This window comes from Malus domestica, chromosome 09, assembly GCF_042453785.1.
Source record: "Malus domestica chromosome 09, GDT2T_hap1".
Taxonomy (NCBI): domain Eukaryota; kingdom Viridiplantae; phylum Streptophyta; class Magnoliopsida; order Rosales; family Rosaceae; genus Malus; species Malus domestica.
The window spans coordinates 35,275,077-35,302,555 of record NC_091669.1 but is presented as its reverse complement, the minus strand read 5'-3'; the positions used below and the strand labels follow the sequence as shown (position 1 = coordinate 35,302,555).

The 27,479-nt window shown below is 37.4% G+C and overlaps 2 protein-coding genes and 1 long non-coding RNA gene across 3 annotated transcripts; 1 reads left to right on the top strand and 2 right to left on the bottom strand.

Annotated features, from left to right (window-relative positions):
* Positions 1–814: 814 nt before the first annotated feature.
* On the bottom strand, positions 815–4,232 carry LOC103444298 (uncharacterized). Its single transcript, XM_008383236.4, has 8 exons — positions 3,632–4,232; positions 2,785–2,818; positions 2,330–2,563; positions 2,003–2,092; positions 1,761–1,826; positions 1,570–1,661; positions 1,425–1,472; positions 815–1,339 (listed from the first exon to the last, which is right to left on the bottom strand). Exons 1-8 carry the CDS (start codon positions 3,991–3,993, stop codon positions 1,222–1,224), a joined length of 1,044 nt encoding a protein of 347 aa, XP_008381458.3. The 5' UTR covers positions 3,994–4,232; the 3' UTR covers positions 815–1,221.
* A 2,192-nt stretch (positions 4,233–6,424) lies between these two features.
* LOC114822915 (uncharacterized) lies at positions 6,425–12,268 on the top strand. Its single transcript, XM_070805449.1, has 7 exons — positions 6,425–6,546; positions 7,111–7,176; positions 9,117–9,165; positions 9,480–9,991; positions 10,086–10,311; positions 11,063–11,421; positions 11,519–12,268. The coding sequence occupies exons 4-7, from the start codon at positions 9,482–9,484 to the stop codon at positions 12,053–12,055; spliced, it is 1,632 nt and encodes a 543-aa protein (XP_070661550.1). The 5' UTR covers positions 6,425–6,546; positions 7,111–7,176; positions 9,117–9,165; positions 9,480–9,481; the 3' UTR covers positions 12,056–12,268.
* An 8,172-nt stretch (positions 12,269–20,440) lies between these two features.
* Positions 20,441–21,381, bottom strand: LOC139188206 (uncharacterized). The gene is made up of 3 exons (XR_011571494.1): positions 21,149–21,381; positions 20,824–21,013; positions 20,441–20,638 (listed from the first exon to the last, which is right to left on the bottom strand). It is a non-coding gene; the product is annotated as an uncharacterized lncRNA (long non-coding RNA).
* Positions 21,382–27,479: the final 6,098 nt, after the last annotated feature.

Sequence of the window (27,479 nt, the reverse complement as noted above, 5' to 3'; positions counted from 1 at the left end):
GGCAATAGGCAGCTAACCACCGTCCCGATTAATACCTAGACATTTGAAAGTTAAGAAATGACGCATAGACCTGCTTAAGCATCCGCCTAGCCTACTTAGGCACCCGCCTAGACCGCCTAGGCACCTGCCTAGGTCGAGACTATGACTTAGATAAAAAATCGATAACTCATTTTGGTTTTTATTTTTTTTAATAAAATATAAGAAACTTGATGAATATTTGGATGAACACTCATTATATGTTTGTTCTCATGTTTTCAATATATTCTTATACTTTATAACTATGTCATTTCATTTTGTAATTTATCTATTCCAATAAATTTATGTATTTTTTAAGTATAAATAGACACTTATTTATACGACATATAGTAAACTTAAAGATGCCTAGACACTAGCCCTAGCCCGCCACCAGACTAGCACCTAGCGTATTTTAGAACCTTGCATACAAGTGAAAATGAATATCAATAGACCGTAGTATTAAGTGGGAAGTAAAAATGTCATTTTAGTCACCTGATAATTGAGGAACGCATGGTCATTAACCATTAGATTTAATACCAGGGGTGGAGAATAAGTGAATGCACATTTGATGTTTTAATCTTATACTTCGATATCTAATCTCACGATGAATGATCATAAATTTCTGATCGCTAAGTAACCAAGAGAACGGGACTCGTGGCCCAATTCGTTTGTTGCAAACCCATACATTGGTCTACAACCCGACGTATGCCGATGGAATCTCACTGGCGCGTTGAGATTCCAAATTTCTTATATGGAGCACAAGGAGAAAAAATTAGAACATGATTCATAAAAACCAAAATACGAAACATCAAAAATAATATAATTTAAATAACGAAAGTAATCTGTGTGAGCTTCAGTGTGCGAGAATAACAGAAAGAAAGAAGCTTCAGTGTGATTGGTCCAAGTTGCAACTAATCAACAAAAACAGTGTAAATTGTAAAACATGCAGAGGGGAGGGGAGGGGGACGGATTGGATCAGCATTCCCCTGTCAACATACACAAGCAAAACAATGAAGATGAAAAACCACTCCCAAGTTCCAACTGTATGTTTCTCTTTTAAATAAGACAGAATATTGGGCGAAATTTACTCCTCCGAGTAAGACGATGTAGGACGTGGAGCGTACACCCTCTCTGGAGGTGAGAGTTCTTACACTCTCGGAGCCAACCGCCCACTCTCCCTTAATGAAGAATAGCAGCTAATCTTTACTAGTATGGCCTCACAAAAGCGTGGGGAAACAATTTGGGCAGAAGTGAATACTTTGCTTTTATAATCACTGCAAAAATCCCATAGCAAGGGATGTGAGCCACAGCCCCGCAAAAATACCTGCAAATAATATGCTTTCATTACATTTTTGTTCTTACTAGAACTTGAAGTGAAGGCAAAACGGAGAATAGATAAGCTAGTGTACCATAATGGAGCCCATGGCGTATTGAGCTCAAGAAATGGATACGGCCACCTGGGAAGATACTCAAAATAATGTTACTAGCTCTTTCACCGCAAGTAAAGGATCATATTTGTGCAAGAGAGAAAAGATTTTAATAAATTACGCGTACCATGGGAAACCTAATGCATGAATGACCCACTGGAAGGCAATGTAGATGCAGCTCCAGAGGACAAAATATGAAAGCCGGAACCATGGAAATGGCTGAAAAACAAGATGGAAATGACATCAGTAAACAGATGAGAAGAAATAAACAATAAAACCGGAGTACAAGTGCTTCCAGGCTGCCAACAAAATACTTACAAGGCTGTTGAGAATGGTATCCAGAAGAAGGAACGCTGCATTCAGCATATGCATGCAACACATCAACTGCCAAGCACATGTACAAGTCAGTCACAGATCAATCTATTCAGGTAAAATAGGAAGATTAGAATAAGATAGCAGCATTATTTGTCATAGATGAGGGCATAGCTAAGCAAAAAGAACCTAGATTTAAAGGTTGCACTAGAATTTGAACATATTAAAAAAAAAAAGCAGATTCTCACCGTATTGAGGCCAAGGTGAGCATTTGATAAAAATGGGAGGATGATACACCAAAAGACGACATCTGTGAGGACAACAGCTCCTGCACAAGTCTGTTACCAAGATATATCAGCTTCTCACCATACTGCACACCTCAAACAAATTTGTTCATCAAAATGTTTCTAAGCAAGCTATAATTCCCCAGCATCAGACAGATCGGGACTACTACTATTCTACATCATTGTATATTTCTAGTAGCCCCAATTTGATATGAGTTAGTTAATGCATGAGTAAATATATACAACCTGGCTCACCAACAAAGTACAAAATCTGGTTCTTGATTAACTAACCTGGAATGCAATTTGCATAAGATATCCCCAATATCCTGTTCGTTTCTGAATCTCCTCCTGAGCATACTGGCTTTGCAATTTGATGGTACTCTTAATTCCGTTTCGCCTATGGGTATTCACAGTTCCATTATTCTCTTCCACATCCCTTCTCAATGCTTCTGACCTTGTCCCATTTTCAGTGGGGGGCTTGTTTAAGGACAACCAACAACCATACCCAGACACTAGAGTTCCCAGCTATGCAGAGAAATTAGCAATGGGTAAAGGCAAAGCAGGACTGATTTGAAATAGATATCGTTTTGCTAATTCATTAGTTTAAACATCCAAACCCCAAAAGTCTCCACCACAGAGTGTATAGAGCATTAAGATATGGACAACTAACAGAACAAGCCAATAATAAGGGAAAACATGTGTTTTATTTTGAAGAAGAACGTGTGATGTTGTATCGCATGACATACCGCAAAATAGATCATAACCAGTGTAAATGTCCACCTGCAGATTAACAAGGTCGAAAAAACTGTTAAGGAGATTGTTGACATAACACCAACACACATAAGGTCACATACTGTAATCAACTGAAAGTGACATACATATGGAGGATACCTATCCAGTGAATAACTTGCACTGCGATTCGACAATGGACACAGTTTGAAAGTATAAGTAGAATGAGAGAACTCAATCTTAAAACAATTTTGATATGAATAAAAACACGAGGAATAACAGTAACAATTACTGAGGAACTAAGACGGTGAGATGTTAACAAATTTTAAACCCATGTTCTTCATCATGTCAGTGATCACTGCAGTCTATGCACATGCTCATCTTCTGAAGAGATATTTTATTGCAAGTGATGCTTCAATCTAGTTTCAATGCAAATAGGCCATGTCCTTGTTAATTATCCACAAGCAATGCGCGCCAGACAGGATGTGGCTCGTACACATGATGTGCACAAAGTTGGGAAAGCTCGATGTATCATCCTTTCACACAGTTAGCCAAACTGATCACCGGTCTCGCCTTTCTCATCAAATCACTACTACTGTTCTACTCGTAAACCAAATTTATTATAACAAGTGGAAGCTAATGTACTTTCCTAATGTGGGTTTGCACAAATTAAAAGCAATAAAAACATCATTATGATGGCCATTGCGTTCGGGTTCAAACCCTCCCTCCTTAGTGTAGATTAATGTAGAATATCGCTCGTAATATAAAAGAATTGATTATCCACAATTTATATACCAAAAAAGCAACACATCAAGTTATGAAATTTGAAAAAAAGCCACAAACTTGAAGTAAAATCCTACTTACTCGGTGTAGTAAATGAAAATGGAAGCATCCCATTCGACAAGATCCCAAGCCAAGAACCCAGCCAAAGCCAGAAACGAGACGAATCGAAAGGCGAAGAGCCAGCCGGGGTGGAGCCCTTTCCAGCAGCTAGTCCAGAGCTGGGAGGTGCTGACGTGGCCCCTCGGCAGGGCGCTGACAAACACGTGGCTGTCAGGGCGGCTCACCAGAAGGCTCTCGTACATTGTGCTGTCTTCGAATCTCTCCGAAGCTCCTTCCTTCCTCCAGATCACCCACGACGCCGCCAGAAAAGAAACCCCAACAATGGCGAAGCAGACGAAGTCGTACCAGGAAACATGCAGCGCCATTGCCGGAGTCGAAGACATTCAGTGAGAACCCAGAATTTTTTGTTCCAAATTGAGAAGTGAAATCGTGATGAGATGGACCACCATTTGTGGTCGGTTCTGGAAGGTGTTTGTTTGTGTTCGGTTGGTCGTTTGACGGCCACGACTGGTAGTTATGACCGTCTCGTTTTGCTAATTGCTAACCATGGTGAATCGTGTTAAATACGCTTGGACTAGTGCTTTGTGGGGGATGCATCATACATTTTACAGGGTAGTTTTTTTGGCACGCTCGACGCTTTCGGTAACAATTTATGCGTAAATTTTGCCCATTTTTCATGTCTTCTGTGTTTATGAACTACTTACATGAAATTTACCCTTCAGTTCAATACATTACAATATGTAAATTTGTCTTCACATACCAATATATAATTGGACCAGTCTGTCAATTCAAGACATTACAATGTGTAAATTTTTTTTCCAGATAACAATACATAATTAAACCAAAATGTTACAATAACAATTAACCGGTTTCATTTAGCTTACATTTTAGCTTACATGATGTAAGTTACCTTTACTTACGAGTACCGTAGTGCATTTCAGCACCAAAAGGAAAAATCGGCTACTATATTCTTTATTCAGTCCATCTACATTTTTTTTCCTTGAGATTTCATTTCTCGTGAATATAATGAGTCAATGCTAGGGATGGGCAACGGTTATGTCGGGCGGGAAACCGCGGTTATTTATCCATAACCATTTATATCAATACCCACATAACCGTTTATCCATTTAACCATAACCATTTACCCATTTAACCATAACCATAATCATTTACCTGTTTTTGAACCCGTTAATCTTTTTTTACCCATTTACCCATTTTTCACCCGTCTACATGTTTTTTTTAACAACTTAAAAATTACAAAATAAATATTTGTCATAATTTTCGTTTTCTGACAATTAAACACCATTATAAGCACATTTTAGCATGCATTTCCCTATTTTAATCATTTAAGTCCTCATACAATTCTAATAATTGAAATATTTAAGAATGATATTTTTCTGCTACAACTTGTGAAAAGCCAAAATTTAACATAGAACCAAACAAATTGCAGAACCAAAATTTCTCACAAATTAATCAAACCTCAACTAATAGTGTTCAGAAATGAAGTTACCCAACTAAATCCAGTATACCCAAAACAAATTGTGAGTTCTGAACAACTTGTGAAAAGCGCTAAGTTCTGAACAAAGCTCAAGGTCAGGGACGGCCGAACAACTTGTGAGTTCTCTAAGGGTTTTTAATTTTACATATATTAAATTAAATGGGTAAATGGATACCCGTTATAACCGCGTGTAATACCCATAACCGATGGATACCCGTTATAACCGCGGATAATACTCATAACCGTCCGTTTAAATTTCACAGATAAACGGTTATACTTATAACCGTTTATTTGTCAAAACGGTTACTCATAACCGTAACCGCCAACTTTAAATGGGTAGATAACCACGGTTACCCAAACCCATGGGTATTTTACCCATCCCTTATCAATGCTATTGGTAGTTCATGGAATTAAATTCCTCGGTGGACTGTATGGTTGATTCTCCTTCTAATATTATTTATATTGGATGTATTAAAAAACAAATTATTTGGGTGGAAGAAAATATATTAAATATAATAAGAGAAACAACTCACGAATGATGCATGATTCTCTCTCTCACATCATTTTCATGAATGAGCAAGGTTTTTGATGTGATCTCCACGTCTTTAGTCTTAAAATCATAATGTCGTCCACATAGACTTTCAGGGGCCGTTTGTTTGACAGGACTAGGGAGGACTGGACTGGACTAGACTATAGTCCCTTGTTTGGTTTGTAGCAGGATTAGTTTTAATGACCTTAGGTCGGACTCGCTCGGATTATTCACCTCCTTACGCGTTCTTAACGAGGAACCCCAGTTTCGGGAGGACTCGTAAGCCCTGAGAGAAAGCCGCGAGAGAGTCACTCATCCAAGAACCTACGTCGCTCGTCCTCATCGCTGCGTCTTCCCTCATCGTCGTCCTTGCCCTGCTCCCTCATCGTCATCTTCCTCATTCTGATCTCTGCGCCTTCCCTCATCTGCATCTGCTCACCCTCATCTGCTCCGACTTGTCTGGTAAACTTCGCATCTTCGCTTTATTTCGTCAATTTGTTTTGCAGATTGTGGTATTACTGAGCTTCATTTGATTTTGTTGTTTTGGGTTTGAGAAATTTTCAATGATAGACCTCTGCACTTGAACAAATTAGGGTTTTGATTTTTAGGTCAAATTAAGATTAGAATTTGGGGTTTTCATATTTCAACTTTTCTTTCAAATCCTCAGGTAGTAAAAACCGCCATCACAAAATTTGCTCAGTGATGAAATCTAAGCCCTGAAATTTTGTTTCTTTTCGCGTTTTCTGAATTGGGTTTTTTGATTTTTCGGGTTTTGATGCTTTGCTTGTTTGGATTTTGTGAAGCAATTTCGTGTTTGGGTTTCACAAGAGGAAGAAGAAGAGGAGAAGGGAAGCTGAGCAGAAGCAAGGAGAGGCATTGCGGCGGAAACGTCTCAAGCTGTGCAAAAAGGTTGGATTTTGTGGCTGTTTTTTGGCCGTTTGATTGCCTATTTTGCATAATGTATAGCTTGTTTACCACTCATTGGATTTTGATAGTTGGTTGATTTGGTTTTTAATCTCATTGTTGCGAAAAGTTGGTGTCTTTGCAAGAGGAATTACATTGAATTATGTTACTACTCTTTGGATTCTGTGAGTGATTTTTATATATACCCCGATTTTGTATATATAAATTGATACAAGTTATTAGGTTCTTCAAATATTGGCTGCCTTTCAATGTTTAGAACTAACCCAACTTAAATAATGAATAATTTCTCTTTAGTTCTTGAGTGCCCTGCCTTTCTTTCATCTGGATCGTAGAACAGAATATTAGGATATGGCCTTCTCAGAATCTAGAATATGTTTCTAGCACAGTGGATGTTTTCAGGATTTTGTTTTACCTCCACCATGTGCCATCAACAAGTTTATTAGTATAAACGTGTAGGATATGTAATCTATGTTCTGTTATCTGCCACTTTAAATCTTACTTCATTTTGTTTGTATTCGGTTTTAATTATTATGCGTTCAATTGTTCCAGGGGAATTCTATATCGACTACAAAGTACAACTTCATTACATTTTTGCCGAAATGACTCTTTGAACAGGTAATTCACGGGCCTTCAATGAATTTGATTTTAGTTTTCAATCAATCTGCTTGCTGATGCAGTTCGAAGCTTATCTGATTTTTTGTGATGAAGTGTAGTTATATCATTTTGCTATGCGTTATGCATAAACAAATTGACTAGAGTGTATGTATGCAGTGTGTATGTATGCAGTGTGTGTGTGTAGTGTAGTTATATCATTTTATTTTGTCATGGTCCTGAGAAGTTGTTACACTGCCAGTGTGTATGTATGCAGTGTGTGTGTGTAGTGTATGTAGTGTGTGTGTGTAGTGTATGTAGTGTGTGTATGTATGTACTGTGTTTGCAGTGTGTATGTATGCAGTGTGTGTGTGTAGTGTGTTTGCAGTGTGTGTGTGCAGGGTGTATGCAGTGTGTATGTATGCAGTGTGTGTGTGTAGTGTATGTAGTGTGTGTATATGTGTAGTGTTTGCAGTGTGTATGTATGCAGTGTGTGTGTGTAGTGTGTTTGCAGTGTGTGTGTGCAGGGTGTATGCAGTGTGTGTGTACTTGCAGGGTGTGTGTGTAGTGTATGTTTGCAGTGTGTATGTATGCAGTGTGTGTGTGTAGTGTGTTTGCAGTGTATGTTTGTAGTGTGTATGTATGCAGTGTGTGTGTGTAGTGTGTTTGCAGTGTGTGTGTGCAGGGTGTATGCAGTGTGTGTGTACTTGCAGGGTGTGTGTGTAGTGTATGTTTGCAGTGTGTATGTATGCAGTGTGTGTGTGTAGTGTGTTTGCAGTGTATGTTTGCAGTGTGTATGTATGCAGTGTGTGTGTGTAGTGTGTTTGCAGTGTGTGTGTGCAGGGTGTATGCAGTGTGTATGTGTAGTGTATGTAGTGTGTGTAGTGTATGTAGTGTGTGTATATGTGTAGTGTTTGCAGTGTGTATGTATGCAGTGTGTGTGTGTAGTGTGTTTGCAGTGTGTGTGTGCAGGGTGTATGCAGTGTGTGTGTGTAGTGTATGTTTGCAGTGTGTATGTATGCAGTGTGTGTGTGTAGTGTGTTTGCAGTGTATGTTTGCAGTGTGTATGTATGCAGTGTGTGTGTGTAGTGTGTTTGCAGTGTGTGTGTGCAGGGTGTATGCAGTGTGTATGTATGCAGTGTGTGTGTGTAGTGTATGTAGTGTGTGTATATGTGTAGTGTTTGCAGTGTGTGTGTGTAGTGTGTGTGTGCAGGGTGTATGCAGTGTGTGTGTACTTGCAGGGTGTGTGTGTGTGTAGTGTATGTAGTGTGTGTATGTATGTACTGTGTTTGCAGTGTGTATGTATGCAGTGTGTGTGTGTAGTGTGTTTGCAGTGTGTGTGTGCAGGGTGTATGCAGTGTGTATGTATGCAGTGTGTGTGTGTAGTGTATGTAGTGTGTGTAGTGTATGGAGTGTGTGTATATGTGTAGTGTTTGCAGTGTGTATGTATGCAGTGTGTGTGTGTAGTGTGTTTGCAGTGTGTGTGTGCAGGGTGTATGCAGTGTGTGTGTACTTGCAGGGTGTGTGTGTAGTGTATGTTTGCAGTGTGTATGTATGCAGTGTGTGTGTGTAGTGTGTTTGCAATGTGTGTGTGCAGGGTGTATGCAGTGTGTATGTATGCAGTGTGTGTGTGTAGTGTATGTAGTGTGTGTATATGTGTAGTGTTTGCAGTGTGTATGTATGCAGTGTGTGTGTGTAGTGTGTTTGCAGTGTGTATGTATGCAGGGTGTATGCAGTGTGTGTGTACTTGCAGGGTGTGTGTGTAGTGTATGCAGTGTGTGTGTGTAGTGTATGTAGTGTGTGTATGCACTGTATGCAGTGTGTGTATGTATGTATGCAGTGTGTGTATGTATGTATGCAGTGTGTGTGTGTACTTGGTTTATAACCATGATATTACAATGTGAATGTTTTGTATTGTGTGGGGTTGATGCTGAATTGCAATTTTTTGTGGTTGTTAGTTGCAGAGAAGAGGAGCATAAACGGAAGGCTAAGGCTAAGGCTACTGCATTACAGGTGTCCTTTAATTTCCCTTTTCACATGCAATGCCTAGCAATGATAGCAATCCTCATACTAGTGTTCTTAGACACATGTTTATAGATGTATAAGAGTAGAACATTTTGAATATGATGCCTCGGGTTAATGAAAACTTTTTTTTTTCAACGCCACCTGTATATTTGTTGCCTCGGGTTAATGAAAACTTTTTTTTTTTCAACGCCACCTGTATATTTGTTGCCTCGGGTTAATGAAAACTTTTTTTTTTTCAACGCCACCTGTATATTTGTTGCCTCGGGTTAATGATCTAGTTAATTTGTTTTTTGTTTGGATAGATATGGATCGAAGGAAGCTTTTATTGATCTTATTGTTAGAGATGTCTTATTTGGAGACAATTTGTATTTGTACGATTCTTGTGGTGATGATGCTACGTGGCAAACAGAGACATGTTGAACGACCCACATTGACTAACCGTTCACTTATTAGACGAGAGATTAGTTTGTGTTATCTGAATGGTATAATAGGGAATACTGATACTGAATGTGTCAACGAATTGAGAATGGATAGAAGGACTTTTGGCATATTATGCGACTTACTTCGTCAAGATGGGAGGGTAAAAACTGATGGTTTGGTGTCTGTAGAGGAACAGGTGTGTATGACTTTACAAATATTAGCACATCATACTAAGAATCGTAGTGTTGGCGGTAGATTTTATAGGTCGGGAGAGACTATAAGTAGGTATTTCAATAGCGTATTGCAAGGAATTTTGCGATTACAAGGTATCCTACTAAAAGTCCCCCAGCCTGTGCCTATTGATTCTACAGATCCTAGGTGGCGATGTTTTAAGGTATGATGAGAATTTTTTTTCATTTTCCCTAAGCTTTAACTCTTCATTCCCTTTGTATAAATTAACAAAAACTTTTTTATTTTTTATTTTTAAGAATTGCTTGGGAGCATTGGATGGAACACACATTGATGTGCATGTACCTGAAATTGACAAACCAAGATACCGAACAAGAAAGGGTCGAGTCGCAACTAATGTGTTAGGTGTGTGTTCAGGAGATATGCAGTTCATATATGTGTTTCCGGGGTGGGAGGGTTCCGCATCAGACTCTAGAGTGCTACATGATGCAATTAGTAGGCCTAATGGTTTTAAGGTACCAGCGGGTAAGACTATTACTTAGTCTCAACTTTGTAAGTTAGGTTTAGTTCTGTTTGTCAACTACAAAACACTAATAAGGTCTATTTTTTTTTTCATTAGGTTGTTATTACCTTGTAGATGGTGGTTATACAAATGGTGAAGGATTCCTTGCACCCTATAGAGGAATACCTTATCATTTATTTGAATGGGAGGGACGAACACCTTCTAATAAGGAAGAATATTTTAACATGAAGCATTCTAAAGCAAGGAATGTAATTGAACGCTGTTTTGGCCTGCTAAAAGGAAGGTGGTCGATACTAAGGAGTCCATCTTTCTATCCGATAAGGACACAAGGTCGAATAATTACCGCTTGTTGCCTACTACACAATCTTATTAGGCAAGAGATGTCTGTAGATCCAATGGAGAATTTGCCAATAATAGAAGATGGACAAAATACAAAAGAAGGTGAATATGTTGGTAGTGTTCAAACATCGGACCAGTGGACTGCAATGAGGAATGATATGGCTCAGGAAATGTATAATGAGTGGAGAGCAATTAGGAACCAGTAACCGAACTAGCTATATGTATTAATGATAACATTTTATTTTAGTATTCCTTTTTTATCATGCATTTGTTAGATATTAGCACAATGATTGGATGGTATGCAAATTAATTGGATGTTATGCAAGTTGATTGGATATTATGCAAGTTGATTGGATATTATGCAAATTGATTATTTGTATGGTATTTTCCTTCATTAAAATATTTTTTGTTTAGGTATGGATAACGAAAATTTTTTGAATGCTACTCAAGAGCCAAAAGGAAGAAGGCGTAAATGGGAAGCATTTGAGGAAGAAGTATTACTAGGAGTTCTTGAGGATTTTGTTGCTCGGAAGCAACGGTGTGACACCGGTGCTTTCAAACAAGGTACTTTGGTTGAAATAGCAAAAGCTGTCAATGTTTTATGTCCTCATTCAAATATAAAGGCAAATCCACATATTGAATCCAAGTTGAAGAAATGGAAAAAAACATATAGTATGGTCGTTGACATGATAAACACAAGTGGATTTGCATGGAATGATGTCAAAAAGTGCGTTGAAGTTGACAGTGATGACGCATGGCAAACTTATGTGCAGGTTCATATCCTATTTTATTTATGCATTAGTTATATTCTTGCTGCTATATTTGTTACGCATGCTAAATTTTAGTTTTGCTATGTTGATATAATCTTAGAGAAATAAAGAAGCCGATGGATGGAGAAGCAAACATTTTCCACTGTTTGATAGATTTGCATATATATTTGGAAAAGATCGGGCTACGGGTAATGTAGCCGAAACCCCTGCTCAAATGATGGAGGAACAAAGTCATGATCATGTTGGTGAAAGTGATATTGGAGGTGAAAATTTTGTTTCTTCAATGAACCAACAAAGCCAACAAAGCACCCCATCTGAAAATAGCCAAAGAAAGAGGAAAAGAGCTGTGGGAAGTTCAAATGATGGAACCGAGGCAATTATCAGTGGACTGAAAGATTTTTATGTTGAAAGTGGGAAGAGGATGCAAATGGTAACTGAAGCTTTAGTTCAAGGTACTGCAGATCATACTGACATAGCTAATGAACTTGAAGCAATGGGTCTCTCTCCTATGGATCAAATTGATGCATTGTCTCTTATTTTGGATAAACCAAAAAATGTGGGAGTGTTCAGGGCAATCAAACCGGAACTCAAGAAAGTTTTCGTCCAAAGGCTTTTAAGCGACAACGCAAGCGGATGAGGATTTTAGCTAATGTTAACATGGATGTATTTTAATAACGTTAACATGGATGTATTTTATTAATCATACAATCTTATGTTATGACTTATAACTTAGCTTTGCACTAGTATTTTGGCTTATGTTAACTAGCCATTTTGTAAATTATGGAGATCTATTTTGGCTAATGTTAACTAATGTTAACTAGGATTTTCTAAATTATGGAGATCTTATGTACTTGTATTTGTTGAAGTTGCATGTATTGGGCACTATTATTTTTCTTCTGTTGGGTGATAGAGTTTAAATCAAGCTACATTTGCAAATTAAACCCAATTCTATTAGCAGGTAATAGAAACAAAACAATTGTCAATTTTTTTTAAGATTCATAATATACATGGCAAAAATATGCTCCAATTAACCCATATCATGAGATTTGTAGCATTACTCTATTACACAATGGCAAAAATTTGTAGTCCTAGTCTAAGCAAACACAAATCTGGTGAACAGTACTGTTTTTCTTATCCTGCTTCTTAGTCCGAGACTGCACCAAACGCTTCACTAAGTTAGTCCAGCTTAGTCCAGTCTAAGCCAGTCCAGCTTAGTCCCGGCAGCTAGTCCAGTCCGAGACAGTCCGGCGCAACAAACGCACCCTCATGGTTTTGCCAATCAACTTTTTGAAGATTATGTTCACCAGTCATTGGTGTGTTGACCATGCATGCTTCAAACTGAATGGCATCACATTGTGGCAATAGGTCCCTTATTCGATGATAAATGCTAGACCTGGCATTCGTGTCGTATTTTCTGTATTCGTGTCGTTTTTATGTTATACCTGATATCTTAATGGGTCATGTCGTATAATACCCGTTAAAATAAACGGGTAAAATGACCCTACCCGAAATTGACCCAATAATATTAACAGGTAATATGACCCGACCCATTATCTATTAAGGAAAATATATTTTAAACTAATAAATAATCAAATGAAAAACATAATACTAAATAAGTATATACATACCATATTGTCACATCCAAAACATAAAAACGCATTTTTCTTTTAAGTATATTTTGAATTACCTAAAGTCTTTAATAGTTTTTTAATTAATGTAGAAGTGTAAAAAAAAATATAGAAAAAAATAAATAAACGCTCGTAATGACAAACTTTACAACTTTCATAAAGAGCTTAATTTCGAAATTCGCCACTATAATCATATAAATCATATATCAAAATTTAACCGTTGATTGTTGTTTACATTTACGCTTCATTGTTCTCATCAAATTTTGTTTTTTCATATTTTCTTTTTTGAAAACTTGATCTATTAGAGGATGCAGGAAGATGAACGGTTTGGATCGTTGATATTATATTCAGAATTTTACGGTTAGTGAAAACATTGCTTGATGTTTATAAAGTTTCTACAAACTATATGACATTGACTCATATTTCAATTAACCGTAAATATCGAAATGTGATATCAAAGATCTGAACTGTTCATCTTCTTACATTCGCCAGATGATCATGTTTTCAAAAAAGAAAATTTTAAAAATGAAATTCAGTAAGAAGAATAAAGCGTAAATCACAATCGACAATTAAATATAAATTTAAGGTTTATGAATTAGAGTGTTGGATTTCGAAGATGACCCCTTCATGAAAGTTGTAAAGTTTGTCACTATGAGTGATTGTATATTTATTTTTTTTTACATTTTTTACACTTCTACAATAATTATTATTAATTGTATTAATTTTGCCCTCAAATAAAAAATATTATTCATGAAGGTTTGGAGGATTTTAAAAATCTAAATGATAATGTAAATGTAACCATTATCTACTCGTTGAGGAATATTGATGAATCACGAGTGTGTATATATTCTTTCACATTTTTCATACTTGTATGTATATCTTCTTAGTTCTTGCCTATACAAATACTATTTTAGTTTATTTTAATTTTGGACAACAACATGTTAAGTAAAATTTTTCCTAGTAATGATAATAAGGAACTCTCATAATAAAAATAAATAATGACTAAAACGTTTTTTTTTAACTTATATAGAATAATAATAAAAACTATATATTTAATATAGAATATATTGTATATATTAATATGGCTATTGTATTTTATAATAAATTTTCTAGTAATTAAACTTTAAAATTATCAAAATAAATTTTTCCTTAACGGGTCGAAACGGGTTACCCACGTGTTACCCGCATGTATACCCGTTAAGAACCCGTTATTAATGGATTACCCGATAATGACCCGATAAGTTATCGTGTTGACCCAAAATCCGTTATTTTCGTGTCGTTTTCGTGTCGTGTCAGAAACTGCTGGGTCTAATAAATGCAGTCTTACACTTGTTTGGCTCATAATTTTGATATGGGTGTAGTAGGGATACGCATTTAGAAAGCTGAGCAGTTAGTTTCCAGAGGTCGAATCTAACAGCAGATTAATTCTTGCAATAGGGTAGTTGTCTTTTGGGCAGCCGTGGTTAAGGTTGGTGTAATCAACGCAAACTCGTCATTGCCCCTACTCTTTCTTCATAGCTAACACGATATTGGCTAGCCATTCCAAATGAACCACCACTTCAATGAAACATGAGGTAAAGAGCTTGCCAATCTTACCTTTGATGATTACATTCCTCTTTGGTGCACGACGGGCCGAAGTCTCTGAGTTTCTTTATGAGCAATTGTTGTATGTTTTCTAGTTGGATGGGTTGTCTTCCTACATGTAGCTCCACAGGTCTGCAATTCCTGGTGGTTTGTTATCCGCCTTTTGCAACTAATGGACTAGAGAATTAGTGGAGCATGCTTCCAACAATCTGTCGTGTTGCTTATCCTTCTCATGGATGGTGCGCCGACCTAATTTTTGGGGCACACCCCTGAATCTAGGCAGGAGTGAACGCTTCTGAGTGAGCCCTACCCATTGTGAACACTTTTCTAGGGACATAGTCGAGTGTGAACAGACCAAGTCAAGAAAACACATTAAAAATAGAGCTTAGCTTGGAATGGACACTCATGGATGCTTCGTTCCTCAATCTGCGATCTCTTATCCTGTCTGTTAGATGATGCCTCTATTGTTGACGAATAAGAACTGAGTTGTCGTGACTTTTTTTCCTGGCTAACTGGGAACAGTGAATCCTATTCAAACTCTCTTTGGTTTGGCGAGCCAAGATCAAGATCTCTTACGAGATTGAGATGAGCAAGAAGTTGAGTGAGCATCCTCGTTTTTTACTAAATGTCATTATGAGGTATGTAACTTGCAAAGAAATAGCTTTTGGATAGGTAGATACCTCAATGGTCAGCTCAGGCACGGGTTTGCTATGAGATGCATAATGCTCAACGGGTAGAGCCGCTCGAGGTTGCACTGATAAGCCAAAGATCATAGGATTTATGATTTATGAATCAACATGACACGCCCGACCCTGAAATCCTCCAAAGATCAAGGTAGACATGTGCTGGCTGACACCTGAAGGTGACGAAACTATAATAAGATGCATAAGGACAATGAAGAAATGCGAATATAAATAAAACTTATAAATTTAACTATAATGAATATGCAATTAAGGAACGTGTTCAGAGTATACAACTAATCTGAGACACTAAAAGTAATAATATAAAATTTAATGAACAAAAAGGATAGGTCCTATACCAAGAAAACTCGAAGATGCTGATGCGAGAATGCCTTGATGCCGGGATTGTACACCTCGATTTTAAGTCTTGAGGGGGTGCAAAACAAAACATGAGTGGACCAAGTTGATATATAAGCAGTACAAAAACAGTTATTCAACAACGTACTAACCCCCAAAATTTATGAAAAGGGTTTAGGAAAACTCAATATTGTAATATGTAATAGGTTTTTCGATAGTAAAATCATGCATTTTGGAAGGTTCCACTCACAGATATTTCTCTGTCGAAGAGCTATGCAAACTAGCGAAGACGAAAATGCCATAAACAATTGCACCTAAGCACATAAAGGGACCAATTAATAAAACTCTATCATAACAGTTGACTTTCGGAACACGGACGCCATAAATGGATTCAGGACGTCGAAAAACCTAACGGCGGACCTTGGATACCCTCACGCGTTGTCGTACGCACCGATTTGAGCTGTAGGAAATTTAACTGGAAAAGTCACCCTCGCGGCCGTGGATGGTGACGGAGCACAGTACCTTCAGTGGAGAAGGGTATGCTCTACGTGTCGGCCAAGACATGCGCTCACGCAGACCCACGAGCAATCTAGATTCTTATATTCGGCCAGGTCAGGTCAGATCTGGGTCTGGGTTGGGCCTGAGGGTTTTAGGCTGCAAGGTTGGGCCTAGAGTTGGGTAGGGTTCCGAGGCCCAATGGCCTGGTTTGTGTTCCCTGGGTTGCTTAGATTTGAGTCTGGATTACATGGCCCAAGACTTAGGCCGGGTGGTTAGAACTAGGCTTGGGTTTTATGGGTTTGGGCTTGGCCAAATGGGTTGGGTTCCATGGCCCAACAAGTTAGGCTGGTTCAAGGATGGGTTTAGCTCCGGTTTAGGGTTATCAGGTCGGGTCGACTCGGTTTTAGGCCATAGGTTCGACCAAAATCTGGGCAACCTTTCCCGAGCTCCGTTCGAGCTCATTTCTTCATTTTCAATGTCTTAAAAGCCAAAATGAAGCTTAGAATGAGAGAAAGAGATTTGTACCAATTTCAAGACTTGTGGTGGCTAAGAAATGGCTTGGAGGTCATGTCATTCCTCACCAAAATATGGGGAAGTGTCCCCGAGCTGGTTCTGCATCCAACAGCCACCAAAACTACTCAAAAACATCCCAAACTACTCAAAAACATCCTAAACTCACTCTTAGACACATTCTACTAAGATCTAGGTGGTTTTCGAGACTTACCTAAGTGAAATCCAACAAGAACTCTTGGAAACCATCGGGGAGGAAACGTGAACAGTGGCAGCCACTGTGCACTGAAGAAGACGTCGACAGCTCTGGGGTTCTGGCATGGGGAAGTTCTAGTAGGGGTGGTGTTCGTTGTTATTGTTGCAGGTATGTATGTAAGTGTTGGTCACTGAAGAGGAGAGAGCATAGAGTAGGGACGAAAGGGAAATAGATGAGAGATAGAGAGATATCCTGGTATTTAAGGGGATAGGGAAGTGACATGTGGTAAACAAGAGAGAAGGGAGGCCGGGGGACCAAAAATAGAGTGGGCCCCACCCGGCTCACCATTTAATACCTAAAGTAACATTTCAAAATATCTTTCATGCGTGAAAAAGACCAAACTGCCCTCGTTCCAAAATTCGTAAACTAATTCGGGACGAGTTGTTACACAACGGGCCCAAGAAACCAAATTGATTCAAATGAGATCGTCTATGACAGGTAGTGTATATTGGTTGAAGGCGGTTGAACATATGGTTGTTGTTAGGGAGGTGGCTGCAGAATTGACAACGCTTCTTCCATGAAAGTCAACCGAACTAGGTGGGATTGCGTCATCGATGGTTATTCTTGATGTTGTTGTTGTTGCTATGGCATCGCAACCATGATTATGGTGTGCAATAGTGACCTGGCGGTGGTTACGGTAACAACCGTAGTGACGACTTAAGGCCTCGACGAAGTCACGGCATTCCCGTCTCATAGAGAAAGGTTTAAGACTCAAATAAAAGGTGCGATGGGGGTCATGATCGATAGAATCTCTGATTTCACATTCTAAGCCTCAAAGACTCCATTGAAATCTCAGATTGCAAGGATTGGCCATTGTTGTTCTTGCTTGTGGTTCTTCGTGTATCCACCATAGTTGTTCGATGCAACAAGAACGATGAACGAGAACACCAGAGACAGGCTTTTTAAGGTTTATTTTCTTCACTCGAATCTATAAGCATGAGTTAAGTATAACTCAATTTTTATCTCAATATGAAAGCAGCAATTTACGGATGCAAATTTCTTACACTACTGATTTGATGAAATTCCACCTACAAGAGAACAAACGCCATCAACAAACACCCAAAAAAAAAAAAGGAAATGATGTCTGCCAAAAGGCCTAGGGGTGGGTTCGGTTCAAATCGGTTCCATTTTTTGCCAAAACCGAAACCAAACCGAAATTTCGGTTCGGTTCGATTCGGTTTAATTTTTTTTCGGTTCGGTTTTTTCCGGTTCGGTTTCTGTTTTTTTTCAAAAAATGAAAATTTTTGAAATCTTAAATTTTAACATATCCAACACAATCATAACATAAATATTCTGACTAGACTTAAAGATAATGAAAATAAACATTTAAAGTTCAACTAGAATTATAACATAAAGGTTTTTTTAAAATATTTTGGGTTTAACGTTTAATTGTAAATAGATTTCTTTTTAGACGATGATGATGGAGTACGACCTTATTCATTCCTCTCTTTCTCTCAATCTCTCTCTCTCTCTCTCTCTCTCTCTATATATATATATATATACATGTATTCTTCACTAGCAATAAGATAAACATTCTATAATATACTATTTATTTTGATTATTGTCTAGGTAACAATTTTTGATATTTTCTTTATCTTTATGGTCCGAATTTTTTTATCCATATATGTGGTTACATAAAATAATTTCTACATTCTGTGTTCAGCTTCTACCACCAACAAATGTTGAAGAGGTGTTCATCAATATTTTTGAATATATTGATATACTTTTCAAAATTGTTAGGCCACGGAAGCTACTATACTTGGCCATAGGTGAGAAAGTTTGAATTTTGTTTTTGATCTCGTAGTATTTAATAAACTCATGAGACTTTTATATGCTGTTTGCTTTCCCTAATCAACTGCAGTGCAGTTGAGATATGTGTTCTTATATATGTGTTGCACTTAATGATATAAACTAGAAATATTGCATGTAATGGTATAAGTTCTAATTTTTGTTGTAGATGGAGAAGCTGAGAAGACAATTTGAATTGGAAAGCAAACAAGTCCTACCAAAGCAGCAGTCCGAAGTATCATATTCTAATATAATAAAATCAAATAATTAAATAAATAAAATTAAAAAATATTAATTTAATTATTTCTGTTCGGTTCGGTTTGGTTCGGTTTCTAGACCACCAAAACCGAACCAAACCAAAAGAGTTCGGTTAGGTTCGGTTTTTTCAATTCGGTTCGGTTTTTTCTTTCGGTTCGGTTTTTTCGGTTTCGGTTCGGTTCGGTTTTTGGTTTTTTGAACCCACCCCTAAAAAGGCCTCTAATGCCAAAGTAGAAAAGTAATAGATAAGAAAGAGAACTTAAGAGAGTTCTAAGTAATAAGAAATGATTACGATTTCCTTTAATTGACTTGATTATTTATAGGGGAGAAACCTAAGAGGCAGCTGGGAGGGGAAGCTGCAGTGCATACTAGGCAATCCTTGATGATGTAGGCCAGTCTTCGCATTGTTATCAGCTAGTATTCCTAAAGGTCCATGTTAGTAAGAACGCAGGTGTGTCAAAAACTCAAGGATAGACTTTAGTGAGTCTATGCCCTGCCATCATTTGACTAGGTATGGCTTCATGGCTGGGCATATTATGGGCAGTTTAGATAGCTCATAATAGGTGTCATGGTTAGCCCAGAGAGCCCATGGTGCGTCAGGGCATAAAAGTCCAATTATCTTATGGCAGAATACATCTTATTCTCTTATGGTAATTTTGTGGTCTACTCTAGGGCTGGGCACGGGCCGGGCCGGGCCCATTTTTGAAGGGACCGGACCGGATCCAGAATTAAAGGAGACGGGACGGGCCGGGCCGGGCATTACAATTTTGAAAATAGGAACCGGACCTTACTCGGCCCGGTTGAAACGGGCCGGTTCGGTCCGGGTACACGGGTCCTTTTTTTTTCCTGTTTAAAAATGTTTGCTGCACACAGATTGCAGTTTTTACACAGAACAGATTTCACATATTGCAGTTTGAAAAAACTGCACAAATTCCACAAATTTCACAGATTCCACAAATTGCAGTTTGAAAAAACTGCACAGATTGCAGTTTGAAAAAACTGCACAAATTGCAAGCAGTGTGGGACTGTGCAGTTGCAAAATGCAAACTGCAATTTGTGCAGTTTTTATAGAGATACTAATATATACACACACATATGTGCATCAAAGAACAATTCAAAAAACTGACCTTACTGACCTTACACATACAGAAGCAGGAACAATTCAAAAAACCCGGAAATATAGAAAAATTACAAGAAATTCATAGCCACAACTTGAACATGGAAATATATATAAGGCATTTCTATAGAGATACACATATATACACACACATATATACATGCAATTGCCGATCTGTAAAATTCATATAACCTACAGGTATATAAATATAACCAACTCACCAAATAAAAAATACATTGATCGTAGGTGAGCACAAAACAAATTCACCAAGTGCTTACATATAATAATGACAGAAGAAATGACAAGCTACAATGATAAAGGACTTGAGTCCTCATATGTGCATCAAAGAACAGATTTCTTGATTTGATATTGGTCAAGGCAATTAAGCACAGCATTGCTGAAAATTATGAACACATTCATATAACTCATGGATGTACAATTAGAGACACACCTCACCAACACCGACACGAAAAGTAAGAGGCTTCCCACGATTGTAGCTGCTATCAAACACCTTTCCATTCTCCAATTTCCCAACATAGTGTGCCTGTGCATTTGTTTCACAAAATTGTTCAGAACCCACATGCAAAAACACCCTAATCATAATTAGTTAATTACAATTCTTAATATTGTGTTTGCTTCAAGAATTTAATACATAAACAAGAAAACCCATTTTGTAGAATCCAGTAATAGGCTTTGATTATCTGGAAAAATAAATTCCTGATTAATTACCTTAATCAGCTGTCCTTGAACAACCTCAGGGCCATACCCCACAACTTTGTCACAGAAATTGAATTGCAAAGCCAATTATTACGGATTCCTTTAACCTCATTTCATCAATCACATGAGAAAATTCACAAAACATTGAGCAGCACAGGGAAGAGTTCAAATATCTATAATATCGTAAGCATTTCCTCTCTTTCTGAAAAAAATCAAAAGAGGAATATTTTTTATAGCTCAATCATCGATCTACAAATTCTACAAATTCTAACTTAAAACCCCTAAAAATCCCTACACCAGAAATTCACATTAATAGTAAAACCTAATTCAAAATTACCTAAATTTTAGAGGGATGATGGTTGGTACTTGCCTTGGTACTGGTAGTAGCAGTGTCCTCGACGGTGGTGATGGGGTGATGATGGTGGTTGCGACGGCGGAGGTGGTGATGGGGGGTGATGATGTTGGTCGCGACTCGCGACAGCGCTGTGAGAGTGGTGAGGTGAGCACTGTGAGTCGGAGTCGAGGGAAGGGGATAGGGAGAGGGATTCGAGGGAGAGGGAGGGATAGGGAGAGGGACTCAGGGAGAGGGAGTCGAGGGAGAGTCTGAGAATCCGAGAGACTGAGGTCTGAGGCTGCTGAGATGATGCTTCTGGAACTCGGGACTCGGGGAAGGTTGGCTAGGGTTAAAAGTTGAAAACTTGAACTGACGGTTGAGATTGGATGGAGAGATGATATTAAATCTCGTCCGTCCAATCTAACACAAATGGGCCGATCCGGGTACTCGCGGATCCTATAATTTTGGAACCGGCCCGCCCCTAAAACTTCAATTACCCGGCCCGCCCTACCCCGATCTATTTTTACAAAACTAAGAACCGGACCATACCCGTCCCGTACCCGTATTACCCGCCCCTACCCGCGGGTCCAGGACCCGTTTGCCCAGCCCTAGTCTACTCACAATGTCAAAGTTAAAAACGTCATATTTAGTATATAATCTATGTGTCATTTTTCAATTGTGGTTAATTTATGTTTTCACACTCCCGCCCAATGATCATCCCTAAATAGCAAAAGTTGGTTTTCAAATAGTATTCTTCAACACGAAGGCAGTGACGTCCTCGTCAAAGACCTTATGGTAGGTGGGTTTTCGCGTCGGAGGTCTTCGTTTTCCATATACGACCAGTTTTCGTTGATTTGGTGGGGATTATTTCGACGGTGCAGACCGCGGGCATATGAAAATTGAACTCGCTGAAGAGCTTGCACACGGCGAGGCAAAGGATGGAGAGAGGATTTGATGAGCCAGAGAGAGTTGCAAAAAAAAAAATAGCATAACATAAAAATCCGAAGAGCCATGGCCATGGCGTTGGAAGAAAACCAAACCTAAAAACAAATTGCGGAACAAAAGAAGAAGATGACTCAACCCAGATAAGAAAAATTGCGGACAAAAGGAGGAGAAAAAGTTTGACGTGCACTTCAATGTCATTGACTGTTACCTACAATTCATTTCTTTTCAAATTTATTTTAAGAGTAATGTTAGGGAGATCAAATTTGCAAATTAAATTATGTGATTATAGATTATTGGATTATTAATTAAAATTAAGTGTCGATTAACCTGCTTATTTCTTTTTTATGACACATCATTTGGTTTGCAATTTGATTTAAAAAATTTGGTCTCCCTAGCATCACTCTTATTTTAAAAAGTAATGCTATAGAAACTAAATTTGAAGACTAAATTTATAAATTAAACGATGTGTCACCAATAGGAATAAGCATGTTTATCAGCGTTTAAGTAATAAATCAATCATCAACTTCCATGTCCTTTAGTTTTCAAAACTTTGTTTCTAAATTTAGTCTCCCTAGTATTAGCCTATTTTAAAAGTAAACAATACATTCGGCATAAAAGCCAATTGCACTGAAGAAGTCCAGGTGATTCTAGAGTAGGACATTTTCCCTCCAGTCCCATCCTCTCTCTCACTTTTTTTTTCTCTCTTTCTATAAAGAAGTCAACACCAAATGTTAATGTGATTTAATCATGACTGTTTAATATGAAGGGACTGGAGGGGAGGAGAGGGAAATTTGGAGATGAGAGAATCTTACTCCGGTGTTTATGATCGTCGTGACGTGTCTCTAGCTAGAATTATTGCTAAAAATGGTTATATTATTGCCTTTTGGATTATGAATATGCGCTACTACTTGCAATAGTTTATGCAAGAATTTCCTGTCTAAGTATTGGATTGATGGAGACGGAGCCTCTCTCTTTATCATTCTCTACCAAATTGAATTAAGTCCACCAGAAATTTAAATGCATATCTTGGCTTGCCCATTTGAAGTTTGTGGCTCTGGCAAGGATTACATACCATTTCGACAGGCACTACTGTGGTAAGGGGTGGTTTGGGAGTGAGGTGCTTAAAAAAAAAGCATCCATGAAAAAAAGCTGTGAGGGTTTTAGGTGTTTGGTAAACTAAAAAAAAAGACTTATTTTGGAAGCTGCTGTGAGAATAAGCTGAAATCAAAGGAAAAAGTTGAAGCTGCTATTTGCAGCTTTGGAAAACTGGCTTTTTTTCAAAGCACACGGAGCTACAGTGCTCCTTTAATGAAAATACCTACTATCAGACTACTTTTTTTTTTTCAAAAGCACTTTTACAAAAAAGTTTACCAAACACTCTGCTGATTTATTTCACAACCGCTTATTCTCACAGCACAGCTGCTTATTCTCACAGCAGCTTTTTTTCAAAGCACAGCAATACCAAACTAGCCCTAAGTGTGCTCTCACCTATGTTTACCAGAAGGTTGGCGGCGACTAAGTCAAACACACCATTTTATATGCTTGTTTTGAGTAATGTTATGGTAGCTTGTTGAACAGATGGTTATGTTTAAATAATTTTGATTTAGACTTGGAACCGTAGTTGTTATGGATTATAGTTTATGAATTTTGATATGGTGCTTAGAATTTTAATTTCAGTTTTGGAGTTCAATGGTTAACTATCATAATTTTTTATGTTATTAGTCCTGCCATTTTCTGTGCCTAGTTTATTTAATGGATGGATGAACTCGATTGTTGTTGTCGAATTGGTGCAACCTAGTTCTGATTTTTTGCTGACAAAATCCCCGATGGAATTGTTTACGTAATAATGTAACAAGTGACGATTGCTATCTAACCCAGTTTGCAGTGGGTTCTTCGTTGGGACATTTGAAGTGTTTTTCTGATTGTTGGGTGGAAATTCGTTATGGTTGATTATTATAAGATGCAGAACTTAATAACAATTTGTGTTAATTAATTAGGTTACTTTAAACACAAAGTGAGTGTTTGATTGCTTCCTCTGTGCTGCTGAAGCACTTGCGCATTGTATTGACACACTATAACCGATTCTAACTGTTAGACTTCATATATTTCATAAACAACTAAAAACACTAACATGAAAGAATTCATAAATTATGCTCAATTGATAAAGTACTCGAAGTCAACATGGCATGTAGGAAAGATGAACCATCTTTGATAGAACTATGCGGAATAGGCTCAACCATGGACTTCTCCCTCGGCGGAAATCATATTGGAATCATGTGGAATAATATGTTAGTTGACCAAAGTCTTCTGCACACTCAACACTTCTTTAAACTAGAACTAAGGGGACGTTCATATGAGTTTCTGTGTGTCATGAGCAGGGACCTTAGCCTTGTATTTATATGGACTTAACCCTAATGAATCTTCCCATAATAATGTCATTAGGATTCCTTGCAGTCCAAGGATAATTGATACATCAAATCTCATTCCAAATAGGATAGAATTAGGAGCTCTTATTCCCCCAAGGAAATCCAAAATATATTAACTTTACATGGGGTACAAGCTATAGCTATTAACTAAATCCTAATCTTATTTATATTCCAAGCAAGCCTTAAATTAACTGTGTAGACCTATTAACCGTTGGATTATTGTCCAATGTCCAACATTCTCCCACTAGGTCAAACAATTAATTCAGAAAAGATATTTAATGGATTTATAAGCAAGATTACTTTATTAACCAATGAATGTAGTCAGCTAATAAGCTTCCTACATGTTCTGTCAAATGGAGTTTACTTATCTAGAACTATCGGAGACTATGAACTTGGTAGCATCCATGAGCTCTTATAATCACTGAAATAAGCTCTCCCTTCACATGAAACATACGTCACAGATTTGGTAGTTAAGTGAATCAAAACCTAAATTGAAAGCATCAATTCATTCACTTATTGATCCTCCTTATCAATCTTTCTAAGATTGCCTTATGCTTCCTACTTGCTAAACCCAAGTGCAAGTGTCGCATAGTAGTATAACCTCGAAATCTGAGTGTCGTATTCCTCAAAGAGGGTTGAAAAGAATGCAGAATTATCAAGACTGAAACAAAGAACAATATCGAATGAGATGTAACTTATAGAAGAAAAGTTCAACAATTAAAAATACTAAAGCATCAGGGTTCCACCTGCATACACTATGCAATTTCACTATTTCGATTCATTTTTATAACTTAACTGAGATACCAACAACAAGTAATCTCAACCAGAAAATATAGCAATTAAGTTTTCCTCATATAAAACTTCTTGAAAAGTGATTTTCATTGTAGATATTCAAAACAAAACGCCCATTCAATTTCTTATAGAAATAATCCCAAATATTATTTGTACTTACGACAACAAAATATTAAAAAATTACTCCATCAAAATCGTACCAATCTACTAATTTATTCAATTCACTAAAAGCATGAATGTGAAACAAAATTGTAGGAAAAACATGATTAAACCTACGAATCATAACCAACATTCATCAATCCGAAAATAGAATAAATAAGAAATTCCGTTGAAAATCCACAATGTAAAACTGACATTAAAACTCCGAAATAGAATCGAAATAATAAAACTACATAATTGTACCCTTAGCCTTAGCTAGAGAGATTAGTTCTCCATAAACTAAATAGAAAAAGAAAAGTCTAAAATTATGAAAGAGCCGGGGTCCCCTTGGAAAACAATCAAATGGAGATTATATAGGTTGCTGCCACACCCAACCTCCCTTCATATTCTTCTTCTTGAATAATGGTCATTCATCAACCCATTATTAATATGTTAATGCCAATCCCCATAACCCTTTGAATAATGGTCATTGATAAGCCCTAATGCCATATTGAAATGGTAATGGCTGGCCGTTTCTTTTTCTTCTTCTTTGCCTTCTCCTTTCTTCATTTCTTTTCGGTAACCGACATAGAGTTAATCACCAATTTATTGTCTTGTGCCTCAACCTTTAATTTCCTTGCAACATTCTCATAGTCTTGCACATGAACATTAATATAACATTAGTAAAAAATTAAAACAAATTAGATATAAAACCTATTTGACCAGTTATACATGATAAAGCACAAATTTGATAAATTACTAGAGAAAAACATGTAACAAGTATAATCAAAGCGTATTAGACATGCACTTTTGAGCAATTATCACACCCCCCAACTAGCTTATTGCTAGTCTCTAGCAATTCAAGCAATTGAAAACATAATCTAGCACCAAACCAAAAACAAAAAGTCGCATGGAAAAATCAGTTTCCCCTACATAACCCTCTAAGCATTTTATTCAAGTGTACATAATAATCAAGAACCTTAATAAGCATAAAGCAAGCGAATCCACAATATTCTAGTATTAGCAATGATTTCTCAAATATCCTTGGAGTGTAGTGTGTGAAATAGCCATAACAATGTGATCCTAAACTTTTTTAATTCTCAATATGAAAACAAGTGAGTCTCTCATAGGATTTACACTCATGCACTCAATATTTTTTAATTAATGTGTCACACTGAAGTGATCTCATAAAAATATGCCGTCATATGCTTGCTTGTCCACCAACTCGTTATCAATATCATGTGACTACTTGAATCAAAGATCTTTATTAAGGTTGTAATGGGGCTTGTAGTTAAGGTAAAAAGAAAAAAGAAAAAGGAATGGGAAAACAAAGAGCCTATGAAAATTAGTAGAGCACATGATGAAAAGAATTGACTGCAAAGTCACTTGAATCGGTGGCTCCACCAATATCTTGAACACTTTTCACTATTAAAGACCAAATTTCATTGTGTTGGGTCTCAGACTTCATTTTAGCAAGATTGTTTTTTTTTTCTCTTTTTTTTTTCTTCAAATAAATAGTATAAACAAGAGCCAGCTTAGATACCAAACACATATACTCCTTTCCTTTCAAGACTTTTCCACTCTACAAACTTCCATAGACTGAGGTAGGATATAGTATTTAAGCTTTATGGGTAAGGAGAACATAGGTCATGAAAGAACATGCTTATTTAGGCTCAAATGGTTATCTAAGGGATAATGTATCAGGGACACTAGCTTGTTTGGCCATGGTGGATATCCTAAATGCCTTCTTCATTTTCAAGTTATCACATGAATTGAAATATGTTCGAAAGGTTTCAAGCAAGTTCTAGAGATACATGTGATTGTGAGATCATACGCACAAGAATGAAAAGTGATTGATGTATAATGTTTCAATCATATAGGCTCCAAAACTCACAAGGCTACACAAAATCACTAGATTCACATATTAATCTTTAAATCATGCATTAGTTTCACATCAAGATGGCTATGTGCATTGCTTTTCCAAGAATAATCGAAAAGGGAGAGAGCTAATAAGAGAATAAAGCATCTCACTT